At 45.0% G+C, this 13,401-nt stretch overlaps 1 protein-coding gene across 3 annotated transcripts in view; it reads right to left on the reverse strand.

The window, feature by feature from the left end:
* Positions 1-13,395, reverse strand: part of ETV6 (ETS variant transcription factor 6) — a 219,516-nt gene extending 206,121 nt beyond the window's left edge. For all 3 annotated transcript variants that reach the window (XM_046665812.1, XM_046665803.1, XM_046665796.1), the window contains exon 1: positions 13,201-13,395. Coding sequence is in view for 2 of the 3 variants with exons in the window: in XM_046665803.1 (XP_046521759.1) it covers positions 13,201-13,233 (33 nt within the window). In the remaining variant the exon portion in view is untranslated. The remainder of the gene's footprint in view (positions 1-13,200) is intronic.
* Positions 13,396-13,401: the final 6 nt, after the last annotated feature.

The following is a 13,401-nucleotide window of genomic DNA, read 5'->3' on the forward strand; positions in this document are numbered from 1 at the left end:
TTTTATTTAGCTCTATCTTTAGGGTGTAAGACTCTCAGACGGATTCTTTAAACAGAAACCTCCACCAAGAAAAGCTGCCATCTTCTCTGACATTCATTCTGCTTATCAACAGCTCTTGGCAGTACCTGACCTACGTGGGACAAAAATAAATAAATAAAAACAATAATAATAAGGCTTTGCCAGGCTAGCAAACTGATCCCGTCAGAGGATTATAAGAGACACCTGTTTTTTAACACAGCAGCTGCAAACACAGCAGAAGCATGGCATCCTAGTAACCAGAAAGAGTTCTCATTAAAATCCAATAGTAGCAGAAACTGGCATGGACCAATTTTCAGCTATGTCACCTGAATGTGAAAAGAAGTTCAAATAAGATTACGGGCCCAATAGGAACCCGGCTTTGCTGAACTTGGGAACCTGAATGACAGTTTGCTTATGGGAAGGTGATTTACCTATTCATCCAAGTATTCTAAATCCTTAAAGCAATTATTATATACGTAGAGTATTATCATGAACATACTGAAGCTTTTTGAAATTTGGTTGACTCATACATGATGGTTGACCAAACATCTCCTCATTAAAGGCAGCTTAAAAGCAAACCAGAACGTAGCCCAGTGTAGAACATGGACACTAACATAGGAACAAATAAACAACATTCAAAATTATCTTTTCAGTTCATTCACCACTGAAGACACACACACACACACACACACACAGAATCTACCAACATATAAACACCACAGGCAAACTACTTCATAGCTGAAATAGGTACACATTACCTTTTCAGACCAGACCAGGGAGATGCTCTTAGAAACAGCTTGTTAACAGCCCCTCACATTGCTGTTTAACAATCCGTTTATAGCCCATCAGAAAACTAACCCTCTGAAGACATATATTTCACATCTACATGTAAGGTTTCTTTGCCACCAGGCTGGGGTTTGTGCAATGTTTCACTCTATAAGCTAGAAAAGAGATTATACCACAATTTCTGTGACTTCTGATCCTGTGAGCATGCAATAGAGGTGCAAATATGCAGAGTCACAAGGACAAACCCTTGGGATAAAAGGAGAATGATGCCCAAGAAAGCCCAAGCCATACCATAGAGTCCTGACTAGCACTAAAAATAGTGCATAAAGGCGTGGTGTCAGCTACCCTCTCGCTGCTCTCCCTAGAACATGATAATTCTAACCTCCAGTGCTAATTCTAAAGCTTGAGCCTTCAGTAACTTTTTGAGGAAACCTTTCCCTGACCCAGAGAAAGCACTTCCTAGGCTTCGGAGTGTGGAGCACTTTCAATTACAAGGCCATTAACTCACACCAATGCGAACGAAGAGTGAACCTGAGATTGCGAATTTCCCCCCAAAGCCGAACACTTGCGCCCTGGGGACACTAGGACCAGCTGAGAGACTGCCTTTCTGGCAAATGGTATCCCAGAAGCCCCTGAAGTGCTAAGCATGATCAACTGCCCAACCCAAAACGCAGCCAGCTGGACTAACACTTGCTCGCCCTGCCTGGGGAAGTGTGCAGCCAGAACTTCCCCCAAAGAAGCATAACCTTGTCAAACACAGGCCCCATTCAGAGTCCCAAAAGATTAAGAAAAGAGAACCCTAAGACTATGAGAGCCCAGGAAGAATCACCAGATACGAATTTGGGGGCCAGAGCTGTGAAGTGAATTCTTCCCCATAATCCATTTGGCGTTCAGCCTGGCAGTCCACAAACACGCATCAAAGCAGAGTAACTGGATTTGCCCTGGGCTCTGAAACGTACCCAAAGAAAAAACAGAATGTGTCATGAACTCACGTTCACCTCTAACCTAGATATAAATGAACCAAGAGGCAAGAGGACCACACTCTCACCCACCCACACCTCCTCCATGGTGAGATTTAAATACCACAGCTGAAATAGAAACGTACACAGAACCATCTTTCCCTTAAATCGGACTGCTCAACACGATGGCTAACCACAAAAGCACACACGGGCACTCCCCCTACCTTAGAGAAGCTCCACTTGGCCATTTTACCAAATTTTTCAAAACAGACACATTCTCGGAAGAGCCTGCTAACGTTAACACTGACTTGTGCCCCTGGGGCCATCTCGTCCCTCTCTGCTGGAACAACAAGGCCTTTTAGTGGGGTCTGCTTGGCTCTCTGTCTTTTTTCCTTCCAGCATTTTTAAGGTTCTTTTCCTTCTGAGGCCTTGTCCCAGCTATCTCCAAGGAGAGCACACTGCCTTGCAGCCAGAGGATGACAAATAAATATTCTGCCATTGATGTCAGTGGCTCCTTGTTCATTTTCTAGGGGAGGCAGCTTAGAAAAGCCAAGGGGCCAGGAAGGGTGGGAGCATGTATACTAACAGGTGCCCTACTTGAGATGTAACTGAACACCTAGGTCCCTCCGCCCCATCTCCCTGCCTGTCTGGGTGAAAGTTAAAGATACCCTTACAGCATGCTGAAAAAGATTAGAGGATCATCACTCCAGCCTTGCTGTGCTTGCCAACATTCCCCCTGGATTCCATCGTGTTCAAAAGCTGTGTCTGACCTGCAGCTGACTCCTGCCTGCAGAGAGGCGCACCCTGACCACCTAACTCAGAGCCCTGCTAAAGCACAGGGCCTCAGAGACGCAGAAAAGCAGAAGGCAAAACTCAGAAGGCGAGCCTTTGTTTCTCTGGTTCTCCGAGGGTAAAGACCTACCTTTCCAATTGGTATGGTCTCTCCTTTCACCTCACCCTAAAGTATTCGAGTCAGCGGACTACAGGAAGGACTAAATGGCATAAAGTCAAAGAAGGAGCTGGCAGCTTTCCAGGGGATTTGAGATGTAGTCAGCCAAATCAGGTCATTCCGGTCTCCAAGTCGGGGAGAAGAGGAGACTTACCCAGACTGGGGATCTACATTACTCAGATTTGATCCCTAAATGACAACTCTCTCACCCAGTTCACCTCACTTCGAATACGGACCAGATCAAAAGATGCAAAGTGAGGGTGACTCCTGACTTGCTGGCCCCCTTCACTGGCCCTTATTGTCAAGACTGGTGAGTCAGGAACGTCTGGGGCTCTACCCTGCAAAGCACAAGTCAAGTGAACTCACAACACGGATTTTTTAAATCTCTCAGATCTCAAGTTAAAAGGAGGGCACAGCAGCTACGAAATGCACCAGAGGTCCAATCCTTCAGATTTCCCATTTCCCAAAACCGAATGTGCCAACTCTGCAGCAGGATGTTGAACATGAGGACACAACGAGGCCCAAAGAAAAGAGAACTCACTTCTGCCCCTCGGGTGCCCGGCCCGTGATCACCAATCTATACAGAAAAATACGGGGCTGAGTCAGGAGACACTACAGTGTGGTTTGCTCCGGCAGGAGTCTGATTTGATGGTCAAGGATAGACTGGGAGAGACAAACGGGCTAGCAGTAACAGTGAATACTGAAGGACCCAGCGCTGAGAGATGCTGCCTTCCCTCATCGGAGCTCCTCAAAGCAGTCAAGAAAAGAGATTAGCAAACTCCCACTTCCCTTTTTGTAAAGTCTCTCTTACAGTTCCTCCTGCCCACTCCAGTGCAGATCTATTTATCCGAGTATTAATCATTAGCCTTGGAACAATACTAATTCTAAATTGTCTCTGGACCTGGATTCTTCATTAGAGACCCCAGCACTGTTTCCGGCTACACCCGCAGCAAGGCGGCCAATCTGAGCCCTGCCTCTTTCTGTCTTATCGCTCAGCAGCCCCACAGCCCCAGCTGCCACACCTAGACCCACACTTTCACTAAGGAACAAGGGGAAGTGTTAGGGAAATGGGTAACCAGAGACAAACAGGCTGTTCTGTGGGGTTTGATTTTTTTTAATACAAGGCTGATTTCTATCTGTAGCTCATTTCTTCCAGGAAATACGTTAGAGTCAGCATCTCATCTTTGGTTACTGCTTCCTCATATATAGGGGATGTGCGTGAGGCAGGGATTACTGACTTCATCATACAGATAAGTCTTCAGGAAGATAAAGTTACACGGCCTGTCATAACCCACTGGAGAGGGGACGAGGCAGCTAAGAAGAAAATCACAAACTTTCACTTGTGTTTTCTAGGAGGAGAGCCGAGGAACGTTTTCTCTCCAAACTGTAGCTCTTTCTTCAATAGTCTGAAAGTGCCCACACCTGCTTCATGGGGTTGGCAGAAGAGGCAGCTAACATTCTCCCCACTACTCCTCAAAAAGGATCACTTCCCAGTCTATATGTCATCTTCTCATTGGACATGTATATACAAAGGAGAACTCAGGAACACATTTGAGGTCCACAGCAAAGAGAATACAGCTGCTGAAAACAGATCCTTCAATCCCTTAACATTTACTAAAAACGAAGGTTCCCTCATGCCCTGAAGTAACGAATTTGGCTTTTTCAAACTCTTCTCTATAAACTTCCACTAAGAGCCATGTACTCTCCGCTCTTGAAACTGGAAATTTACCACCCCCCAGCAAACAGTGTCTGTTCTGTGGTCAGACAGACATGGAACTGCCAGTTAAACAAAAGCAGACTAAAGAATTGATGTTCTCTTTTAAGTCTCGCCCCAGTCGCAAATAATAAGCAACTGTATGAACAAGCGGATCCCTGAAGAGGTTCAAATACTTGAGTGCTGAGTAATAATGCTAGTTAAGAGTCACTGTACAGTACTTCCAAGCTTAGGATTTTTCCTTTTCTTTCATCTCTGGAAACTTATTCAGAACCACACTAGCTGTTCCCTCAAAACTTGACTGTAAGATGCAAAAGGCATTTGTTATTATCATGTAATTGCAGTTGGCTCATCTCTCCTGCTGTTGAGGCTTGTAATTCAATTAAAGTTAAAATAAGAGCTTTGCTGAGCGCTGACTGAGTGACCCCAGCCCTGTGAGAAACTCAATGGGACAGTGACAAGAGCACTTGCTGGGACTCCATCAACTCCGGAGGCCTAGACTTTAGTCCAGGCAGTGCCACGAACGAGTCATGGGAGCTTGAGCAAGACCATTCACATCTCTGGCTTTTGTATTCTCAACTGTATAATGCAGGCACAGACTAGAAAATCTCCAGCCCCTTCTAGATCCATAAGATGTGGAGGATCTATAAAGGGGAAGAAGAACTAGTTGTTTTTTTAACAGTTTAAGGCACTGTATTAGGCAATTTACATATCCCAACAGCCCTAAAATACAGGTATTTTTATTACTACTTCAGATAAGTTAACAGGTTCAAGATTAAGATGAACAAGTTCAAGAACCAGGATTCACACTCAGTCTGTCTACTCCAGTGTCTGTGCTCTGCCCCTAGAAGTGTTCCGCGGTACGGCCATGACTGGACCCCTCTTCTCAGCAATTTATAATCCCCTTAAGAGAAACTGACATTACAGAAAAGAACCAAAGAACAACACCAGCCAGAATGAAATGCAAATCAAAATCTGAAGCAGAGGTGATTGGAACTACGTTGTGGCCACACTGACATCACTGAGCACGTTCACTCAGAGCGCGCACACCAGCAGAGCGACGTGTCCTTTTCAGGTCATTCAGGAAATGAGATTGTTTTCCGTATGTCTGACTCCCACACACAAAGGGAAAATACCCCCGAGGAGCACACCAGGTCTGGGGAGCGTGCAGATTTACTGGATAGCTCTTTCCCGTCCTCTCCGGGGAGTAAAGTGTTTTTCATAAGTCATTCGTCCAGATAACTGAAGCGTAGCCTTTTGAAACTTAACATTATTTTTATGCCAACCATTTTTGTTGGATAGCTTTCCAAAATGCATTGCATTATTTCCTCACTTCCTATATCTCACAAAGTTTGTCCTTAACTTGGGAGTCATAATTATGATCATTAATATCATCAGTCATCGTGTGGTGCCACACAAAGGGGTTTAACTCTCTCTCTCTCTCTACGAGTCCTCACGATGAACCTATGCTTTCTAAATTCTTGTCTGCTTTTTATCCATTTTCCCTGCCACAGTGTTAGAGGGACACGGCCCTAAGACAGAACCCCTGATTCTGACTCTGGCTTGGCTACAATGAGCATTGTGAGCTCAGGCTCACTACTTAAACGACAACGAACTCAGTTTCCTCATATGTTTCATTAGAATTGGGGACCACGCTTCCTTAGTCCCCTCTTAGTGCCTCTACACCACATCTCTCTCTGCTGCCTTCCTCTATCTGCTCTGAAGACATGCCTCATGAAAGCCACTCAAATCCAGAAATTGATGGAGTCAGATGGCCAAAATTCCCTCTTCCTTCAAGTAAATTAGAGCAAGGCAAGATGATCAGGTTATGAGGAGAGAGGAAAAGAAAAAAGATGATTCCTTTGGTCGTGGGGGACAATCAGGGAACATCTGCAAAGACTTCAAATAGATTCCTAGAAATCTCAGTTTTAAAGATGTACAGGGAGGATGGTTTAAAAAAAAAAAAAAGAACAGTGTGCTCACGAATTGTTTAAAAAGTTTTAAAGGAAAAAAAGTTGTGGAAGGAAAAGAGACTGACGAGGGAATCATGCAGATAAAGACAGCTAGCACGGAGGCAGGAAGAGAGGACACAGCCTCAGCCTGTCACCCACTGAAGAAGGAACAGTTAGGCAGAAAAAGCAGAAAAGAGCAGAAAAGCAGAGAGGGAAAAGAAAGGTTTCTGAGAAAAGCAAGAAAGGCCCAAAATGAAACCCATCAAAAGACTAAATGTCACTAGCGAATGTCAGGGATTGGTGTAAAAATGGAAGCTCTGGACATTCATTCCAAGGTGGGTAGCGCCATGTGCCCACCTAGTCAACCCCACTACAAGAGGAACAACGCACCTTCAGAGGAAACCAGAGAGGGAAAGAGATTCCAGACCTGAGTAAACATCTCTGCCCACTCCATTCCTGCCTCTCAGCTTGGCTTATGTGACGCTCCACCATCTCCCCATCATGCTTAGTTTCCTCATTTTCTTCACAAAGATGGCTGTACCTGAGATTAGTGCCATGGAAAACACTCTGGAACTGTAGTCCCATGACATAGATTCTGGCCCCAGCTTTGCCACATACAGCCTGTGAGATCTTAGGCCAGTTCATCACTTAACCGCTCAGGGCTTCAGCTACCTCATTTGTAAAATGGGGTGAAAAACTGCACCCGAGGGAGTTGTGAAGAGTAAATGAAACAGTGTAGATAAAACACTTAGCACAAGGAGCAGCACGCAGCAGTGGTCAACAAATGATGGTGGTGAGGAGGAGGGGGGAGAAGAAGAGGAGAGGCAAGTGTAGGAGCCACAGCAACTAAGACAGCAGACCTTTGACCAGACAGAATTTAAAAAGCTCCCAAAATGCAAGTCTTCCACGGTTTTCCACAAGCATGGTCCGCAGGACTGAGTGAGCTCTTCCAGGAGTCCACACTGAAACATGGGCTAATGCCTTCCTTCGTCAACCCCACCCCCACTGCCTGAAGATTCCAGATCATTTAGACAAAGACCAGGCTGAACTGTAGATTTTCACTAGGAAGAAAAGGTTATCAAGCAAATTACCAGACCAAATAGTCTATCCGTGATGATATTTTGACAGCGAAGGGGCAGTTTCAAGCACATAATAGCTCTCATTTCTACCCAACAGATGATGTGGCACACAAGCCATTTTTGCCTGTTCACTGAGGCTCACCCTGAGATGCCCCAGTAAGCAACACTTTACCAGACTGGTTCCTGTACGTTCACAAATCAGTAAAAATGTGTTTTTAATAGGCCATAATTCTAACTTCTCACTAATTCAGTCTCATCTCTCCTCAAAAGCTAGGTTTGGCAGCAAACAGCCTTTAAGCTGAGCCCCTTTTGCTGTGGGAACCCGGAGTAAACTCACACTCATTCTATTCAACAAATACACACAGAGATTGTTTTTTTTACATGTCTAACAACAAATACAGCCATGAAGGACTCTGCCAGAAAACAAACTCCAGCGCTTTTTCTAAAGTAGCTTTCACAGAGAAAAATCTGTCATTTGTGTATGCCACACCGTAGGGGGCTTCATTTGACACCGATTCACTCAGCTGGGAGATCCACACCAAAGGGAAACTTTTGAAAATCGGTAAGAGAAGGCAACTGCTCTTCAAGTTAGTCCCCTCATCCCCTTGCCCTCAACTTTCCTCAGTGTGAGTAAATGCAGCTCAAGTCAGACTTAAGAATTTGTTTTAGTTCTACCTTCCTCCGGTGCCCACATTTGGGGTATTTTGCCCCTTGACTTACCCATGCTAAGGAGGGAAGCTATTTCTCTAGGACCAGCTGCCATGTTTTTGGCTGATGTCATTTGAGGCATAGAGCTTACTATGCATAAATGAAGGTGTTAGTTTGGCTGCCCCTGGGTAAAGGAGCCTATGGCCCACTCAAGGATTTCTCAGAACAGGCCCTGATAACAGGCCCAGTGCCCTCAGCCCAAAGCAGAAGTACCAATCCCTCACACACTATAAAAAAAGTATTGCTGCATCCTACCCATCCCATCTTTGGGTATATAGCCAAAGAACTCAAAGCAGGATCTCCAAGAGGTATTTGCACACGCATGTTCATTCACCCCAGTATTATTCACAACAGCCATGAGATGGAAGTAACCCAAACATCCACTGATAGATGAATGGATAAACAAAATGCGGCATACACATAAAATGGAACATTATGCAGTCTTAAAAAAAAAAGAAGGCCATCCCGTCACATGCTACAACACGGATGCTAAGTGAAATAAAAATAATGTATGACTCTACTCATACGAGGCATCTAAAGGAGTCAAAATCATAGAAACAAAAAATAGAAAGGTGGTTACACAGGGCTAGGAGGAAGGACAAAGGGAAATTAGTGTTCAGTGGGTATAGAGTTTGTGTTGCAAGACGGAAAAGTTCTAGAGATCTGTTGCACAACAGTGTGACTATACTTAACATGACTGAACTGTATACTTAAAAATAGTTAAGATGGTAAACATAATCTTTTTTACCATAATAAAAAAAACTGCTGCAAATAGCAGTACAAATACAATTCCATCGAGCCCTTCTTCCCTCAGCCCCTACTCCTACTGCTTCCTCTTCTCACAGCTAACAATATACCCTCTCGGCCCAATGCTCCCTCCACATACCATCTTCCTTGGCACATACCTCCGTGCCCTCACACCAGCTGGCTTGTGATTAAAATGGACCAAGCTAGGAAGTGCCAGAGAGGGTGCAGCCTACTGGATCGAATTTCCTGGGCCTTTTATACATGATACACCAGGACCCGAGCAAACACGATGCAATGGCCCGAGAACCAGGAGGCCTGTGTTGCTCTAAACCAGGTTCGGTCATCGATCAGCTGAAGCAAACCATTTAGCTCTCTGGAACCCCCTCTATAAAAATGGGAGGTTGAGCCAGGTTATCTCGGAGGTGTTTCAACTCGGAAAGTCTAAAAGTTCCCTGATTTGACTGTCAAAGCAACTGGCCCGCTAATCTGAACCTTCTCAAGTCATTCCTCCAGGCCCTTGTATCTTTTACTCAATTCCTTTGTTTGTTTAGATACAAAAGCAGTTTTTGGTAATTTTATCAAACTAATAAAACATTATTATACCAAAATTCTACTGATAATAATTTTTGGATAGACACCAGGGAGTGCTCAGGTCTCCCTGAGACAGCAGAGTGGCCCTCGTAAATACTTCATGCAAGCTAGTGGAGAAAGGGGTTAAGTCACCCTGAGGTACACAGGGACAGACAGGGGAAAGGGTGCTGACCTCATCCCGTGCCTCACTCCAAATCAGCAAACATTACTGAGAAACACTTCCGTGCCAGGTGCCAAGCCAGGCACTTCGGCACAAAGATCATCACCACCAAACCCAAGGAGCTCAGAGTCCAGTAGGGGAAAGGCAGAGTCCCCCATTCGTAGCAAAATGAAAAGAGAGTTCATTCTGCTAAGGAAGCCCACCAGTATGGAGGGCAGGGCCCCAGACGACCAATACAGAGGGCAGGGAAAAGGGGACCAGGCAAGTGCTGTGACCAGTTTTTGTAATCTGGATAGCCCTCGCCGACCAGAGCACCGTGCCAAGCCTCACGAAGAACTGTCTGCTAGGCCATAACCACGTTCCGCTGCAACTTGGCTGAACTTAAAACTAAACAGGTGATTTGAAGGTGAAGGCCGATGATAGAAAAGGCAGCCTTTTCCTTCCTCCCGTGACCAGCACAGTCAGCCATGCAACCCTCTGAAAAACAATAGTGACTTTTTATGTTACTTGACCCTGTCTTTAAACTAAACAACCCCAAATGATCCGAAATAAAAGCATTTTTACTCCCATGATGAGAGTGCCACGACACACGAGGGGCAGCGCCGTGCAGAGTGACAGTGGGGCTTGGAGATAGTTCGGGTGACCTTGGGCTGGTCAACTGCCTTCTACTACAAAATGTGTGTCTGATATTAACTTCCCTAGGTGATGGAAACATCCTTATAAAGCAGAAAAGAAATATCAAAGCTATTATCGGGCATTCATTGTCAACCGCCACCAAAGAAGTGATACATACAAAGGTGTCACTGACTGACTGATTCAGAAACTTTCACTTTGGAAATTCCACCTAAATCGTACGCTATTCTTTTCTAGTAGAACAGACACTGCTCAGAAGTAAACAAAGTACTTCCCTCTATGGCTGCCTCTGGTTAGGCTCCTCTGTGCTCCATCACACCAGCTGCTGAGGAATTTACTGCCTGCTGACCAGCTGCTCATAAGCAATGAGAGCAAGTGACGAAGGTTTCAGGAGTGGAGAGGAGGAGGGAGGGAAATCTCTCCACACACAGAGAGCCTTCCACGTCACATGTCTTCAGTACATCAGATTCATCAGCTCATCCTTGAAAGCTGTGACATTCATTCTCCGCTCCACAGAAAAGTTTATTGTTTACTGGACTCTAGAAGCAATCCCAGTACTTCCTTGTGGGTTAGCAGCAAACATTTTTTATTATGCAGTCACTGTACCACATCCCAAGGACTAAATGAAACACTGTGCACATCACCAGAACATTTTCAGATGACATGGAATAATCAGGGTCCTTGATCTCCAGTACTTCTTACTGGGACCTTGTGAATTAAACAAACGCCATGGAAAAATACACTTTGCATATGTGCACCTAAACATATACACAGTCTCAGCTGACAGTCATATACTGCTTCCATGAAGAACAATCCAAAATAAAAGTGATCCTTTCACCACTAGCAAAGAACATTAAATCTATTTTAATTACATAGAAATACACAGTTGTGAAAAGAGCTACCACAAAGGAACCGAGAGGGTCAGCAATAAGGAAAAGAATATTACGCAAACTACAGATGCAATTTTTATGTCACAGTTAGGAAAGTGTTTTGTTCGGGTTTGGGATTTGTTCTGCGTGTGTGTCTAAGGAAAGGGGCGGCTGTCCTCTTTTCTCACTAGAGTACAATGAAACCAGCCACTCGGTGGCACTTCTGCCAGCTGCACACAGACATAAGCCCATCAGAAGAGTGGGGATATGCAGTCTCCTTAGAAGAGGGATCAAGAAAAGTCACAGAAAGGATTGCTTTTTGTTGTTTTCAGGCTAAAATTACTGCCCCATAGTTGATCCAGATTTTCCTAATGTCAGATTTATTGCCATTGAGCTAAATACAATTTACTTATTTAATATTCTATTACTTAGTAACCTTTGTTTGTGTTATGGAGTGTCAAATAGATTATCCATACCATAGGATTTTCCTGAACTCACTGTAGAATCTAATTTATGCAGAAAAATAAACTAGTCGTGAAGTACCCTAAGTTCTTCATTCTGACACCCCCTCCACCACAGATGTACTGCTACCCCTAGATACGGACAAACACAGAAGCCGGAAAGTTCCACGGGGCATTTTTGTTAGGTAAAAACAAAGAAACCCAACCCACCTTTTCAGTTCACATTAGCCCAGCCTCAAACCCATGAAAATCTTCCCTGATAAGAAACACTAAAATCTGAGTCTATCTATGAAAACCTCGTAATCGAATATGATAAAACACTGTTTCCTCTAAACAGATCCAAATGGAAAAGCAGTGCTAAACCAGGAAAGGTTTCTCTAATTCCCCATAGAAGAAGAAAACAGGTTATTTGTGCATTGTTTCTGCAAGGTCCACTCAATGAACAAACACATAGTAAACGGGCCAAGCCCAAAACAAACTAACTTCAGCAGCTTCAGCCTCTCACAGAAGCTGAAGGCTCTTCCACCTGGGTACTGACACAACAGTGAAAGGAATAAAGGGCACAATAAATGCAGCGATGGGAATAACTGGGGGAGATGGACACATTATTCTGCCTCCTCACGGTGGCAAACTTTACAACAACTTTTTAGAAGCAAAAAACCGCAGAAGCACCAGCCTTTAGAGATAATATACATCCACATACACAACTACCTGGAAGCCAAGTGCTGTGTTTGCAAACATCCCCCATCCCGTATTTACAATACTGCAAAACACGGCCAGAAAGCCAAGAGATTTCTCCTCTTAGATATCCTCTCTGCACTGTCAAACAGGGAAGGTCATTTTGCCTGGTCACTTAGATAATTCCCTCTCCGCCTGCATCAGTAGAGTTTTCTACTTTGGGATTGCTCAACTTTCATATGCATCGGAGTAAAATAAACATTCAGCAACTTCACGCACCTTGGTTTAAAAAAAGAGAGCGAGAGAGAAAGAAATTCATTGTGCAATGCCCAGGAAAAGCTGACACCAGGACTGTCTCTCCGACAAGCGCTTGCAATTACAATCAGAGGAGGGGGGAAAAATCCTGTCTGATCAGACTCAGGGTGTCCTTAAAAAAAAAAAAAAAAGAAAGAAATGATTCCATTCTCAACGGGGGCTGGAGAACTTCTTTTCTATGGAGACCACCCCTCGGGAACAAAAGTTATATTTCAGTCACATGTTGGGAGTAGGAGTAGGGAGCAGGTTTTTTAAAAAGCGCACTAATTACGGGGGTGTTTTGCAGTTCCAGAGACCACTCGGGTTCCTCCTGACCAATTGTCACAGGCATTTCATTGTCAAAAGAAAGGGGGTGGAGTGGGGGCCGAGGAGCCGATGGGGGCTCAGCGGGGGGGAGTAGCAAGGTTAAACTAAAGGGTATAGCAGCCGCCGCGAGCTGCATCTCCTGCTCTGGCGCCCCAAATAATTTACTGCGAACAGAGCAACTGCAACAGCCCCCTCGGAAGAGCCCAGCACGACTGCCCTGGCCGGTGCAGCGCAAGGTTTTCGAGCACGGAGAGGGAGGGGGAGAAGATCTTTACCTTAATGCTACACTGAGCAGGAGTCTCAGACATGTCTCACAGCGAGAGAGATCAGGAAGTTCTCAGTTTTTTTCCACTTTCCTTTCCTCTCCCCAACCCAGAAACGCTCCACGGCCAGCCGGACGCGGTCATTTAAGAAGTTTCTTCCAGCATCTCTCCCGGCAGCCGCCCCCGGGGTCTGCGAGCGCGCGGGGCGGGGCG

Source organism: Equus quagga, chromosome 1 (genome assembly GCF_021613505.1).
Source record: "Equus quagga isolate Etosha38 chromosome 1, UCLA_HA_Equagga_1.0, whole genome shotgun sequence".
Classification (NCBI taxonomy): domain Eukaryota; kingdom Metazoa; phylum Chordata; class Mammalia; order Perissodactyla; family Equidae; genus Equus; species Equus quagga.